Genomic DNA, 15,886 nt, shown 5'->3' with positions numbered 1-15,886 from the left:
TTTCAGTTTCTGTGCTTTTTACCTTGGAGCTTCTGATGTACAATTTGTGAAACTGCCCCTCTTAGAGTTAAGGCATTAGAGCTTTTCCCATGGAGAAGCTTCCTAACTTTGTGGACTACACAAAGTCCACACCAAGAACTATCCATTTTCATAGAATATCTCTAATCAGCATTATACAAATTACAGTTCAGATATCTTGTTGAAGGGCTGACAGCCTCTATTCAAACAGGGTGTTACAACCTCACTCCAGGAAGGCACAAGCTACTTGATGGGTGGAGGATTAAACAAATTGCTGACCTAATAGAGGGATTGACAGTACATGACTACATTCCCTTTAAATTATTCCAGCATAAAGTATATGGGTAAAATGGGGCTTTAGAAAAGGAAAATAATGTGTAGCAAACTAAGCCTGTGATTTCTATTTATTTTTAATGTCAATATTATGACACAGCTTTGTGGAAAGGGCACTAAATCTGGAATCAGGCCCTGGGTTCAAGTCCTGATCCTACTTGGATGCCCTTGGGTGAAATTACCTTACATCTATGGGCCTCATTTCACTCATCTTTAAACTAGATTATCTTTGAGGCCCCTTCCAGCTCTCAAAATTCTACGGTTTTACAATTAACACAGAAGTTGATTCTTTCTAATTACACACTGCCCCACTGCATACAGTATTTGCTTGCTATCTCTCACACCCAATTCAATAGGGATCAAATCTCTCTCGGGAATTCTTATCTGAATCTTCTCACAATCACATTACTACTTGAGACATTTTCTTATTCAAGTAGGGAAAAGTTGAGAAGATTAAGTCTCATTCCAGTCCATCTATGACCTAAGATGACTTGAATTAAAACTGGAAATATAAAGTCAATTCCCATGAAACCTAACCTATTCTATACAGATCTGTTTTTAGGTTCAGGTTATATAGGGTTCAGGAAGAAGCCTGTGCTTAGCTCCCATGGGCCCAGCCCATAATATCACCATGAAAGGCCAGAAAGGTGTCACCTAACAATAGCTGATATTTATATAGAACTTGGCAAAACATTTTCAATACGATCTCATTTCAGCTTCACGATAATCCTATGAAGTACATACTAGTGATATTATTATCTCCATTTTACAGATGAGGAAAGTAAAGCCCAGAGAGGCTGTATCTTGCCCATAGACATGTAGCTACTAAGTACTGGGCAGGATCTAAACTTGGGTCTTCCTAACTCCAAGTCTCTCCTCTATGCCCTAATACATCCAATTCTCTCTAGCACCACAGAACCCTAAGAGAACAGACTGAGTCAAGAATGGAGCCAGAGACTGGAGTCCACTTAGCCCTTGGGTCCCTAACTGAGCCAGACTCTGAGACTCTTTTTTTTTAGGCAATTGGGGTTAAGTGACTTGCCCAGAGTCACACAGCTAGTAAGTGTCAAGTGTTTGGTCTGAGGCCAAATTTGAACTCAGGTCCTCCTGACTTTTCCACTGCGCCACCTAGCTGCCCCAAGACTCTGAGACTCTAGTTTGACTTGACCATTTCAATTTCAGAAAAGCTTAGAAATGACCTGGGCTCTGGTAGGAAGAAAAAGTGCTGTTTCTTACAACAATAATGCCTGGGGTCATCTCAGTGTTAGCTCACAAATCCAGCTACACACTCCAGAATTGCTCAATCTGTTCATCAATCAGCAACCAGCAAGGGGTTAAGCAGATGCTCACTAAGTAGGTATTGATAATGATGATGACAACTTACAGAAGGTTCCTCCCTTTAAAGAACTTAAAAATTAAATAATTTTATCCATTAAATAATATCAGTAAAATAAGTGATGGAGAGCTCACTGAGCTTCAGAGCCGAATAACTTTTAGAGACATCCCTCTTAAAACCTCAAGGTCTCTAAAGACTAAGATTTTTTTCCCCCTTAAGCCAAATCCTCCACTGAATTTCTAATCTGATTTCTTGTTGTGGGGGTTACCCTATATTTTTTGATGGCTCTTTACAGAGAAGTTCTCACACAGCCTACCAAGCTGGAAGGGCTTCAAGTATGGGTTGGATGGTAGATTATATGTCTCTCTTCTGAAGACCAGCTGAGTGAGTGACCTACAGAGAGACTTGTTTCCAGATTGATCACAGGGACCCCAGCATCTCTTGAATACCATCCACTGAGTTGTACAGGGGTTATAATCTGTGTCAGAGGAGGAAGTATCCAGAGATTCCTCATAGATCCTTGAAGTATTACAGTCGGGACAAGTATCTAAAAAAACGATGGCTACGGGAAATCTGCCTGCTCTAAGTGCAATCTTGTCTGTATAGGAATCACAAGGCAATCAAGTAGATTCTTTAATACCTAATGCAATGGAAGGAAAGAAAAGATTTAGGAAATGGGAAATGATGGCTATGAGTTATGTAAGAACCACTGTATAAAAGCTCTGAGGAATAGCAAATCATCAATTAAACCATAGAAGAAACAAAAATAATGGCTATATTTCAGTTGATTAGTTACCATCCCATAATTGTGATTCACTTGAGATCTCTAGGAATATCTTTATTCAAAGATTAACTAATTACTATGCTGAAATCCTGTTTTTGTGGTTTAGAGAATCAGTTGTGTAACTTTTAGGTGAACCAAGGTACTGCCCATCTATGGAGGCCTCCAACAAGATTCCTCAATAGCTACTCAACTGGTCTGCACTCTTGCTTACAGTAGTAGATAACTTGCTCATCAATAATTATCACTCCTACTAACCCCTAAATTACCAAAAGGATCCCAAATGTTGAGATCATGACAAAAGGGCCTCATTTGAACAGGGGCACGTGGCTACTGTCAGACAGCTAAAGATTATGATCACATAGACATGATGAATTAAGATGTCACCCTACCCAACCCCCCATTTGAGGGATACCGGATGTTATAATAATTAGTTATGGACCGACACAACCAATATGTAATAGAATACAATGCTTCCATTCAACGTTTCTCCTAAGTGGTAGATGCCCTGAACCTAGACCCCCATTTACGCTACAAGAAATATATGTTTATGCAGGAAATAAAACTTTGCTGTAATTCAATTCAATTAAATAAAGTGCTAGAGATAAAGACAAGAATGAAATAGTCCCTGCCCTCAAGGAGCTCTATGAAGGAGGGAGGAGGAGTGGGCAAAAGAGGGGGAGACAGAGACAAAATCCATGCACAAAGTATGGTGCAAAGAAAATTGAGGGGGGAGAAGATGCTAACAACTTGTGGGGAGAGGGAAGGGAGGGAAATCATGAAGACTTTAAAGTGGAAGTGGCATGGAGCCAAACCTTGAAGGAAGACAAGGATTCTAAGAGGTGAAGAGTTCATTGAGAGCATAGTTCGTGCAAATACAGAGAAGAGGCAAGAGATGGAGGATTTAAGCTGAGGAACTCCTAGTAATGGCTGATGAAACAAGTTTGTGAAAGAAAATAGTATGAAGGAAGGCTAGAAAGGTAGGACAGAGCCAGACTGTGAAGGGTCGTAAATGCCAGGCTATACATTTTATTCTATAGGCATAGGGAGCCATCGCCTCTGATGTACACTGATTCAGGGGGCAAGATATTCAAAGCAGAGAGTCATGAATACCTTCAGGTTTGTATTTAACCAAGAGGATGGACCAAAATTACAGCTGAACATAACAGTAAGAATTCTGTTTCATTACATTTGTACAGGTTTGACAGATCAGCTCTTTCTTGGATAATCCCCTCCCTGTTTTCTTACCCTCGCCCTGTATAGTTCACGGGGGATACATGACTAAATGATAGAGATTGTTTCATATCAGACTGCCTCCTTTAAGACTATTCCATTCCAAACTGTCAGTTTGTACTCTAATTCCATCTGCAGCATATAAATATGAGTAGATGCTCACACACCTCAATTACTTCCTTTTGAAATTTCATTGCAGGGCAAGGCCGCCTATTTTTCTACTGACCTTGGCCTCATCCTCCCTCTCCTTCCTCCTCCCAAACCACAGGGCTGGACTTTTATCCTTGACTGACATTTAGCCAGGCCTCCATAAAAGAGATTTTGCATTTCTGGCACAGTCTTCTCAGGGGAGTAAAGAGTGGTATTGACTTTAGTAACCTGGCCTCCTGATGATCCTGAATACTAACAACTGGAAGTGGAAAGATAGGGAAACCTTGGAAGGCTTCACTGGAGAGATGGCACCCGAGAGGAGCCTTGAAGGGTCAAAGATTCTAAGAGATGGATGAGGAAGAAGTTATTCAGCAGATAGTTTGTGCACATGCATAGGAACAAGAGGAGAATGAATCTGAGGAACTGCCATCTCTGCCTTAAAAAGGGGGCTCATTTCTCGACTACAATGCTTAGAGATTACAGCTGTTTACTAGTTCAGTTCCATTCCACAAACAGTTATTACAACATCCCAAGTACTATGTTAGGCACTGGAGGCACCCAGATAAAACAATCAAAAACTTAACCAGTCTCTGACCTTCGGGTATACACATGTACATCCTAACAGCTCCACTAAGGCTGGGGCAGTTTGGCTAAACAGATGGTGAAGTAGGTACTCAAATGCTTCTTCTTATTCCAGGCCTGCGCTTATTCTACCACACCTCAGAACCCTGAAAGATGGATAAGATTTTGGAGACAGAAGAGGGCAAGGCTGGAAATATCAGGCAAAAGAAACAAAAGCATGGCATTAGGAATAAACACAGTGTATTTGAAAGATGTCAGAAGACTTATTTGGCTGGAGTAGACAATATGGGTAGAGAGGTGGGGTGGGGCTTTATTATGGAGGACCTTGAATGTCAAGGTGAAGACTGGACCTTACGTTCAAAGCAATGAAGGGGAGAAGAATGAAGAATATAAAACAGGAAAAGCAACTGGATGAAAGCAGTATTTTGTGCTGGCTGGTCTGACAACGGTATAGAAGATGGGTTAGAACTGGAAAGCTCTTGCAATACTGCACATAATCGTAAATTTGCCTTACAAAGCTCTAACCACACATTCCCTTTTCAAAGAGTCCAATATATTCTCTTTTTTAGGTTACCTTATCCCATCTTTGAAGCAGCTAGGTGGCAGACTGGATAGAGTGCCAGGCCTAGAGTTAGGAAGACTTGAGGTTCACATGTGACCTCAGACACTTACTAGCTATGTGACCCTAGGCAAGTCACTTCCCCCATTTGCCTCACCTCTATATCTGTAAAATGAACTGGAGAAATAAAAGACAAACCACTACAGTATCTTTGCCAAGAAAAAACGCCAAATAGGGTCATGAAGAGTCAGACACAACTGGAAATGACTGAACAACAAAATCCCATCTTTAAGCATTTTTCAAAAGAGAAAACAAATGCTACCAGTAACTTTACAAAGTTTCCCCCCTCCTCCTTCTCCGGGATCTCTATTCTTTCCTAGTTTTTTAGCAATTGATCGATCAGCTTCTGAATCTTCTAATACATGAAAACAAACAAACAGAAAAACAAACCTCTGACTATACAAACAAAAATAAGCATGAATAGAGTATGTATGTGGTCTAAGAGGTGACTGGAGGAGAAAGAAGATTGAGATGGAACAATCGATGTGCTACAGGAAGCAACAAGGAAATATGGATTTGTATATATCCAACTTCCTTCCCAGAAACTAATAATGACAATAAAAAGCTGATGTTTGCATAGTGCTTTGAAGTATGCAAAGCATTCTACACAGTTTCTCATTTGATCCTCAACAACCCTGTGAGGAAACTCCCAGCATCCCTTTGGTAGTAAAATAATAGAGATGCTTCAGCATGACAAGGAAGTTCATAGAGATTTCTGTTTTAGGGACAATGATTTTATTAGTATTGGACAGAGAAAACTTACAATCTTAAAAACCACTTGTCTGTCTTGGAACCAAGAAAGGGGAGAGATTATGCAATTCTTCCCCTCTAACATGTAAGCCACAAAACTATAAATGTAACCTGATAAGATCTGGACTTTTATTTCTGACACTTCATTAATCCGAAGAATGAGAAGTTGATGCTATCCCAAAATCCTCCAGCGAAGAGGTTGTGGTTCCATATGTAAAATATGGACTGGAGGGACCAAGTTACCGTAAGAGGGGGTAAACTGCTAATCAGTTAAAATACATATTCTCAACCCCACTGATGCTTTCAGAAAATAGCTGTGGTAGCTGAATAGTAAAAATATAATTTGAATAAGAAGGATGCATGGCGTGATTGGGGATGCTACTACCTATCTTATATGGCTGCTGTGAGTATCAAATGTGATCACATATGCAGAGCACTTTATAACCAAACACTATGAAATCATAAACATTATTTCTCCTCCATTAAGTCACCTCTGAACACTCTAATACTAATTTAGAAGGGAGAGGTGATTCATATTAAATAAGTTATTTATTTAGTTAACAATATTAAACATTGAGCACCTACCTATGGAATGGGCTATAGGGATCCAAAGAAATATGGACAGAGGCACTGCCCTCACAGAGTTTATAATCTAATCTGAGAAATAAGACATACAGGTAGTACCTGTCTCATATACCCTGCAAAATAGCCCAGGTCTAGTAAAATAAAACTACCCAACTAGGTGACCACAAGCACTCCTCTTCCCAAACAACTGCCACCAATAGCTATTTCCCTCTATGATGCCTGCCTTCAGTCTCAATGTTTTAAACCCATATTATCTAATGCAACCACCTTCCTGCTTAGTCCCCCTAACTCCTTGCCTTGCTTCGACTCCAATCCTGGAGGCTTACAGAGCCAAAGGCAAAGGAAAGAGCAAATCCTGCATGCTAATACATTCTTCCCTTCCATTGACCATTACTAGTTCCAGGAGATCGAATCCTCAGTAGTGCCTTCCATCCCTACCCCGATACTTCCCTCTCCCCCAATCTAAATGTATTCTTTACCCCCAAATCCCCACCCCACCAATGAAAACCAGAGCTTGCCTGAATCTGGTTTTTACCTCAAACACAAATAAGCCTTACTCGAGTCTGTCCAACTTGGGAGTGTCAATGACTCTAGGATTTTAGGGGGTTGGTTGTCTGTTTCGACACCCTTCCAATTGCAACAATCCCTCCCACCACAAAACTGTGCCGGGCTGGCCAACCTGCCTCCACTCTAGCACAGGGAGTTCACTTCCTCAGAAAGCAGTCTTTTCTCACCATTGCATAGCTCTAAATTGGGGGTAAGTGGATAGGAAGGCTGGGATGTGGAATGTGGAATTTTCCTTATTTTGAGTTAAAATCTGCCTGTGGTATGTTATTTTTAAATTACAGAAGAAGTCTGGCAGTAAACAGGATACAGCTAGAAATGACTTGATATAAAACAAAAAGTATTATATCATAGAAAAAAGCAAAGGTCCCATGTGTTGCAGAAGCTTTTTAAGAACTGGAAACTAAGAAGGTGCCCATCAGTTGGGAAATGGCTAAAGAAATGATGGTATATTTATGGAATGGAATACTACTGGGCTATAACAAATGGCAAAAGGGATGTTATTTCAGAGAAACCTAGAAGACATATAAATTGATGCAGAATGAAGGGAACAGAAATACAACAACAACAACATTGTTAAAAAACAAACAACTTTGAAAGATTTAGAACTCTGATCAACACAATGCCCAACTGTGATTCCAGAGGACCCGTGACACATGTTACTCGTCTCCTGACATTCACGATGCAAAATGAGGCTTATCTCTTGGACATGGTCAAAGTAGGAATTAGTTTTGCGCAACTATACATATTTGTGGCAAGACTTTGGTTTTTCTTTTCTTCTACAAAGGGATGGGGGATGGAGACGTAGGCAAAGAAAGAGAATGTATTAGTTGGAAAAAATTTAAACGGCAAAAGGTGTTAATAAAACTTCATTTAAAAAAAAAAGTCTGTCTCCCTATAACTGCAGTCCACTGGTTTTACTCCTGTCCTGTAGAAGGACACAGAAAATAACCTTCATTCTTACTCTTCTATATTACAGTCCTTCAAATACTTGAAAATGGCTATCAGTTGTTTCTTGTCACCCCCACTCCCACATCCCTACCCCCAAGTCTTCTCTGGTTTCTTTCTCCAGAAAAGATCTCCAGTTTCTTCTAGGTAGAGTTGTGGATACAGCAGAGGCCTAGAATAAGGAAGAGCCGAGTTCAAATCCAGACTCAGTCATTTACTAGCTGTGTGACTTGGGCAAGTCATCTGCTTTGCTTCATTTGTAAAATGAAGATAATAATAGTACCTACTGTCTAAGGTTGTTGTGAGGATCAAGTGAGATAATATTTGTAAAGTGTGTAGCACAGGATCCAGCACATAGTAGGCACTATATAGATGTTAGCTATTATTATGTTATGCTTTGTAGTACATCAATGTCCTTGTTAAAGTGTAACATTCGGAAGGGAACACAATATTCCAGAAATGCTCTGGATGCCAGATTTCTATTAGCCCTTCTATCCTACATATATTACTGTGTGCCTTCTTCTGTGCTATCTCACTTAAGCCTCCAAAGATTGGGATAGCTTTTCCACCACTCAGTTGGCTCATTCATTTTCTGAAACCTCAGGTTTTCACATGTACAAAAATATTTATAGCAGCTCTTTCTGTGGTGGCAAAGAATTGGAAATTGAGGCGATGCTCATCAGTTGGGGAATGGCTGAACAAATTGTGGTATATGAATGAAATGGAATATTATTGAGCTATAAGAAATGATGAACAGAGAGACTTCAGAAAAACTTGGAAAGACTTGCGCTGAGTGAAGCGAGCAGAACCAGGAGAACATTGTACACAGTAATAGCAACATTGTTTAAGATCAAGTATCATAGACTTAGCTCTTCTCAGCAATACAATGATCTAAGACAATTCCAAAAGACTCTCGATGGAAAATGTTACCACATCCAGAGGAAGAACTGTGGAGTCTGAATGCAGATGGACGCATACTATTTTCACTTTTGTTGTTGTGTTTTTTTAAATTTTTTCTTTCTCGTGGTTTTTCCCTTTTGTTCTGATTTTTTACAACATGAGTAATGTAGAAATATGTTTAACATGATTGCACATATATTACCTGTATCTGACTGCTTGCTGTCTTGGGGAAGGGGGAGGGAAGAGAGGAATGGAAAAAAATTTGGAACTCAAAATTTTACAAAAATGAAAGTTGAGAACTATTGTTACATATAATTGGGGAAAAAATAAAATACTATTAAGGAAAAAAATAAAACCTCAGTTTTCTTCTCACCAACTGCTGTCAAGTTTCTATCACTCTATATCTATCACTCTATATTCTATCACTCTATATTTGACTTAAAGCAAACAACAAACCTAAACAGATGTCTAGGCTTATCCATGTTAAATTTTATCTTACTGGTTTCCTGTGTTCTAGTCTTACTGTGATCACACTGAATCTTCGTTCTCTCATTCAATGTATTAGTTTTCCCTTCCAACTTCCTGTCATCTCTACAACCTAATTACAGGATCATAGATTTAGCGCTAGAAGGCACCTTATAATCACCTGTGTCAACTCAAATAGAAACTGATCCCTGCAGCCAGCACACTGACTGGGAAAGCCACAAATTAACATTATAGTGAAATTGAACATACCATATCTGTGGCATTTCCCTGACCTACCAGTTCAAAAAAGGAAATAGGTTATTTTGGCATGACCTGCTCTTAATAGACCCCTGTTTCTTTCCCAAATGCTTGCATTTTAAAAACGAGGACATTGGTTTATCTCTGGTGGTTCCGTATCTAAGTCCATATATGCCCAATACAGTCATTATACAGAATCGAACCTTTATAGCACTTGCTATTTGTATCAAACATTTTGATACTCGATCTTTCACTAAACTGTGAAACTCTTTATTTCCCCCAAAAGATTATAGGATAAACTTCTTATAGGATGATCTTCTGTGGCATGTAACTCAGAGCTGGGCACAAAATATACCCTTGTTAATTGCTGAATATGGTTCAAAGTATAAATAAACAAGTTCAGAGAAGGACATATAGAAGGTAAATGTGAAGCTGGGGAGAGCAAGAGGGACTGCAGACTACTTTCCTGTCAGAGTCTATTAAGGAGTAGAAAGGTGTGGGCCATGTATTATGATAGCCAACCTCAGATCTAGGAATCACCTGAGCTCACATGCCTCTAGTGACCACTAGATAGAGTGCCAAGGTCTGGAGTCAGGAAGACCTAAGTTCAAATCCAGCTTCAGACACTCACTGTGTGACCCTGGGCAAGTCATTTCAACCTGTTTGTCTCAGTTTCCTCATATGAAATGAGCTGAAGAAGGAAGTGGTAAACCACACCATCATCTTTGCCAAGAAAACCATAAATGGGGTCACAAAGAGTTGGATACAACTGAAATGACTGAACAGCAGCAAAACCATGACCTCCTCCTGACTGGCTTTTCATGAGAATGCCTTCTCCCAGGTCTCTTGACATCTCTCTGACTGTTCTATCACAGTCTCTTGCGTTGGATCAAATGGATGCTGTAGATGACCCCCAAGAACACGTCCTAGGCCCTATTTTCTTCTTTCTCTATAAAATCTCTCTTTTGGTTATTTTCATAGAGTCTCATAGGTCCAATTATCATCTTTATGCAGATGATTCCCTGATCCACATATCTGGACTCAGTCTCTCTCTTGAGCTTTAGTCCTGTTAGAAATCTCAAACTCAACATGTCCACAAAGAACTCAATCTATTACTCCTTGAATTAACATCTTTGCAGTTAAAACTTTCCAATACCTGTTGAGGGCACCATCATTCTTCCAGTTGCCCAATTTCTTAACTTTGGGTTTATTCTTGATTTTTTCTTCTCCCTTATATCCCACACGTAGTCATTGCCCAAGTCTTATCCCATCCCCTTCCTCTTTTCTTCATTTACTGGCCCACAACCCTAGCTCAGGCTCTTCTTACTTCTCACTTGGAATTATTGCTCATAACTAGACACCCAACTCCTAAGCTCTTCTCTCTTCATTCCATATTCCACACATTATGCCAAAATAACTTTCCTGAAGCACAAGTTTGACTGTGTTATTGTAATATTCTCTTGCTCAAGAACCTTAGATGGCTCCTTTTTACCTCTAGGATAAAAAACAAACTTTTCCATTTCATGATTTGGCTCCAGCCTGTTTTTCCAAGTTTAGCATATATAACTCACTCTCACGAACTCTCAGTTAAACTGGTCTACTCAAAGTTCTCCAAACTCAACACTCCACATCCCCCCACTGTTCTTTTGTACAAACTATCCCTCAGTGTCTATAATGCAGTTTTCCTCCTCTCTTCTTTCTCCCAGGTGCCCCCCTCTTGATGCAAACACTTAAATGTATGGTAGAATGCCAAGAATATTTGGTAAAGACCCCTAGAATGTCAGGGCTGGAAGGGATCCTTTCATTTTTCAGATGAGGAAACTGAGGCCCAGAAAAATGAAGTATCTAGCTTGCCAAAGATCACACAACTTTGAAGCACCAAAGGTAGAATTTTAATCAGTCTTTTAATGCCAAGACCAGATCGTTTTCCCATATACTAAGGTTCCTTCTTAAGCAGATAAGACCACACTCCATTGAGTATGCCTTTTAGATAAAAACCCAAGGCTTTTTTTAAAAATGAAAAACACAAGACATATTTTGGACAGTCTGTTCTTGCTAAAATAAAAAAAAACGCACAAGCTCTCATATGAACTGGCAAGTTAGATCTTGTTCACATAGAGCATGGAGGACACCCAAAATCCTGCCACAGAGCTGGATCTAACCTTGAAGACAGAAAGGCCCATTGAGAAATGGTAACTTCACAGGTTTAATGGACAGAGAGAGAACAGCTCACAGATGTTAGCTTGTCTAGTCCCTGACGAGCTATATTATTAGTAAAGAGATATGATATCATTAGTAAAGAGATATAAATCTGAAGTCACATGTTTGGCTATTGCCAACTACACAAATGCACAAAGATTCTATGGAGGGTAGGCAAGTAGCCCTCAAGAGGAAGTAGGAGGTACTAAAAAGAGTACTGGACTTGGAGTCCAAAGATCCGGGTCCGGATTCTACCTTATTAGCTACATGACTATATAAGAAAACAGATTTAGATCTGAAAGTGATCTTAGAAGTAATGTTGCCCAACTCTCTAATTTCAGAGACGAGGAAACTGAGGTCCATGGAGTTTAAGCAACTTATATAAGGTCATACAGGTAGTAAGTGGCAGAGTTTGGAGAAATTCAGGCCTTTAATACTAATTTTATGCCCAATTATATAATTAGATGCCCAATTACAGGTAAGAGCCCCGAGTGCTTACATAACTTTTATATAACATGACCAGTATTTCCACTTACATAGAATTCTGCTTCACATCACTCCTCCTCCCCCCGCTCCATAGAAGACCTGAAGTAGCAGCCATAGTTGTCTAAGAAATACCCAGGCCATTCTTGGTGGTAAACTCAAGTCACCAGGGTGTAGGCAAAATTGCAAAATTGGCACAACTCTTTTTCCCTCTCAAATACCTTTCTGTAGTAGCTCTCTTTCAAATCTCCTGCTATCCTTTGTCCCTTCTTGCTTATCCCTGACAGCCTTCACACTCAATTGACTTACCAAACCTCCCCTCAGGCTGAACAAAGCAATTAATATTAATATATGAATGACTGGTAAGCTGAGGCGATGGGGAAGGTGATCTCCAAGAAAATTTTTAATTGATGGGGGAGTGAGGACAAAGGGGTGGAAGGCAAGAATGACTCCTTTTCCCTTCTTGTACCCCATTTCACAAAGTGGATCTGGTATTTTTCTAGTCTCTGGAAGAAAGGACCCTGGGCATGAAAGTTAAGTAGACAGTTTTGTCTTTGTCTTAAGGTAACTAATTCTATTAAAGTAATTTTTACTTGCTTAAATGAAAGTCATCAATACTTGATGACAGCTCCCTATTCCCCAGTTCTCTAGATCCTGGAACCTCAGTTATTTACTAGATATCCTCATTTCAAGTTTATCTTTGTACCTTCAGCACCTGTCATATAACAACACTTAAATATTCAATGGTGGATTGGGGTTAACAGGGAATGTTGTCTTAAGAATAATGCCTTATTTAACAGGCCTCTAAGGACTGGAATTGGGTTTTACTGAAATAAGTTAAAGGTTAAGACTCAATTCCTCCCATGGGTTCTTCTACTCCATGACCTGCCTCTCTCTGACCCCATCACCACTGGGAACAAGAGGGGTGGGCCTTTTAAGAGGGAAGGGGGCCAATCGGTCAGGGTTCCTGAGGTAAGAGGTGTGCTAACCTTATTCACTTCTGGGAAGCAGCAGTGTTATTTAGGGGCTGCAGAAGGGTCATACTCTCTTTCTCTTGAGAGCAGTGTCCTCCCACAATCCGGTCCTAGAGAAAAAAGTTGACCAAAATTAAATGAACTCAGGGGTGGAAAATCTCGGTGGGTCCTGCAGGGGCTCCGCAGCCCAGAGTGGGGGCAAAGGCTGACAGCTAGAATATTACTACTACTGGTGGGCAGCGCTATACAGGTTTCAAATTGCTTTCCGCACAACTTTGTGAGAATGGTACTGTAAATATTATCTTCATCTTACAAATGAGGTAACTGAGCCTCAGAGACGTTATGACTTGCTAAACATAAGTGTCTGAGGCGGGATTCGAATCTGAGTTTCTCATGACTGCAAGTCCACATTTCCTACTCTATCATGCCTTTTGCGAGCCATTTATGAACACAAACAAGGTGTAGGAAGCTTCACCGGCAAGGTCTCCTGAAAGGACCCCGGAGGCCTTGGTCCTCGGATTTTGCCAGGACTGACGCGAGCCCAAGGTAATTGCATCTGAAGCTCTGGGCCTCAGTTTCCCCTTCGTGTAAAGGGGGTTACTACTTCTCCCGGGCCGGCCTAGGCTAAGAGAGGCTTCAGGAGTTGCTTCGGGGTGGCCTGGGAGCTCTACACTACCCCAGGGGCCGGAGCCGACGGGGCGGGAGGCTGGCCGGGCCGGCCCGCGGGCTCACCTCCTTGGCGGAGCGGATCTGCTTGCGCACCGCGTCCTTGCAGCCATACGGAGAGTCCTGGAAGCAAGGCTGGAAATGCGCCTCCACCCGGGTGGGGCCGCGGTACGCGCCGCGGTAGAAGGCGGGCCAGCCCAGCTCCAGCACCGGCGGCTCGATGTCCGACTGCTCGGGGAAGTAGGTGAGCGAGGAGCAGTCCTGGGACGAGGTGAAGGACTCTTCGGCCGCGCTGTCCTCCCCCCGGGCTCGGGGCCGCTCGGCGGCCTGGAGGATGCTCTGGATCTCCTCCTCCGAGAGGAAGCAGGTCACGTTCTCCCGCCGCAAGAAAGTGATGAAGGCATCCCGGCCGCCGGTCACCAGCTCCTCCACGGCCAGCCGCTGCGCCTCGCTGTACAGCTCGGGCAGGTTGGGAGGGCCGCGCGGGGACAGGCACGATGCGGCCAGGTCATCCAGGAGCTGGGACGGCGAAGCCATGGCGGGCCAGCCAGCAGGTAGCTGCAGAAACGGCCGGGGACCAGCCGGGGCTGGAGCTGCGGCACCCGGCCCACATTTTATAATGGGGATTTAAATTCAAACTCGGCCCAACCATTGGTCAAAGAACCGCCCCGCCCAGAGCACTGGCGGCCAAGCCCCGCCCACAAGGAGCCCGCGGTTGGTTGGCTGCTTTTAAACTCGCTCTAGCACAGTCAGCGCGCGTAGAGAAGGGACGGCAGGCGGGGCCAGGCAAACAGAGGCCCCGCCTGCAAAGGGCTCCGAACCCCGCGCCCAGAATCCTGTCGGTCCGTGAAGCCTAGGGCTCGCGCTGTAACCGTGGAGTGGCATCCTACGTTGCCAGGTCTGGAAGGGAGCGTGCACAGGGGGACTGAATCTCTGCGCCTGGGGTCCAGAGGACCAGGCTCCAGTTTGGGCTGGTAGCTGACCCTCTGTGGCAAGACCCCAGAAACAGGGCTCTACCAAGCACTGAGTTATAGCTCCGGAGAGGTTCCTCCTGGAGCTCAGGGCACCGCAGGGCTGCCCCGGAGAGTGGCTCTGGGGCGCCCCCTGCTGGTTCCAAGGAGCGTCTTACTTTTCCTGCCCCATCTAACCGGGAGAGGACGCGCTAATTGTCAGTGATTGTGTCTGCCCATAGGAGCCTCATACGTACGTATTATAGGCCTGTAGTGGACAAATTGTGTTCTGAGAACGGTTCGAGGACTTGCTCAATTCCTAACTAATAATAAATGACATTTAGATGGCGCTTTAAAGTCTACAAAGCACCCAAGGAAGAATGACAGAGAAGGGACACAGAAATCCTCTGGTCCTGCCATTCATTTTACAAAGGAAGGACTTCCCCTCTCTGGGTCTCAGTTTATTCCTTTATAAAGTGTGGAGGTTGGACTCAATGTCCCCACTTTCAACTAGTTCTGCCAAATTCCCTAAAATGGGGGGGGGGGAACTTGTCCTGCTGCTGGCATTCAAGGCTCTCCCCAATCTAGCCCCAACCTTAACTCAATCAATTCTTCACATGCTCTGCATTCCAGCCAAACTGAACTGCTCTTTATCCCTGTTTAAATAGAGAGTTGAAGGGAACCTAAGAAGTCTTTGAGTCCCATCGCATTATTTTACAAATGAGGAAACTGCTGGGAGAGGTTGATTACCTGAAGGTCCCACTTATAGCAGGTGGCAGAGCCAGGATTTGACCCAGGACTTCTGACTTTGGAGTTAAACATTCTTCCCAAGACACACCTGGAATGGACTTCCCCTCACCTGGGCTGGGTGAAACCTGGACCTTCCTTCAAAGTCAAACTCAAGTAATATGACACAACCGAGAGCAGAACCAGCTTAGCCCCTCCTATCTCTGATGTCTCCCTCAACCAGCCTTCTTTCCCACCTTTCCCCTGTGCAACTCTTTTGGGAATATACTGCCCTTGGACCAAGATTAGATGAGAATAATGGTAAACAACCAGTTGTCTCAGGGCCCAAAAGATCCATTTTGCATT

The 15,886-nt window shown here is 42.5% G+C and overlaps 1 protein-coding gene across 1 annotated transcript in view; it reads right to left on the bottom strand.

Annotated features, from left to right (window-relative positions):
- FAM83D (family with sequence similarity 83 member D) overlaps positions 1 to 14,459 on the bottom strand; it is a 29,085-nt gene extending 14,626 nt beyond the window's left edge. The window contains exon 1 of the mRNA XM_020990810.2: positions 13,911 to 14,459. Within this exon, the coding sequence (XP_020846469.1) occupies positions 13,911 to 14,381 (471 nt within the window). The 5' untranslated portion in view covers positions 14,382 to 14,459. The remainder of the gene's footprint in view (positions 1 to 13,910) is intronic.
- Between the last annotated feature and the right edge of the window lie 1,427 nt (positions 14,460 to 15,886).

This window comes from Phascolarctos cinereus, unplaced genomic scaffold (genome assembly GCF_003287225.1).
Source record: "Phascolarctos cinereus isolate Bilbo 61053 unplaced genomic scaffold, phaCin_HiC Scaffold_2;HRSCAF=192, whole genome shotgun sequence".
NCBI lineage: Eukaryota > Metazoa > Chordata > Mammalia > Diprotodontia > Phascolarctidae > Phascolarctos > Phascolarctos cinereus.
Note: the sequence above shows the minus strand (reverse complement) of the source record. Positions and strands in the feature narration are given on the sequence as shown.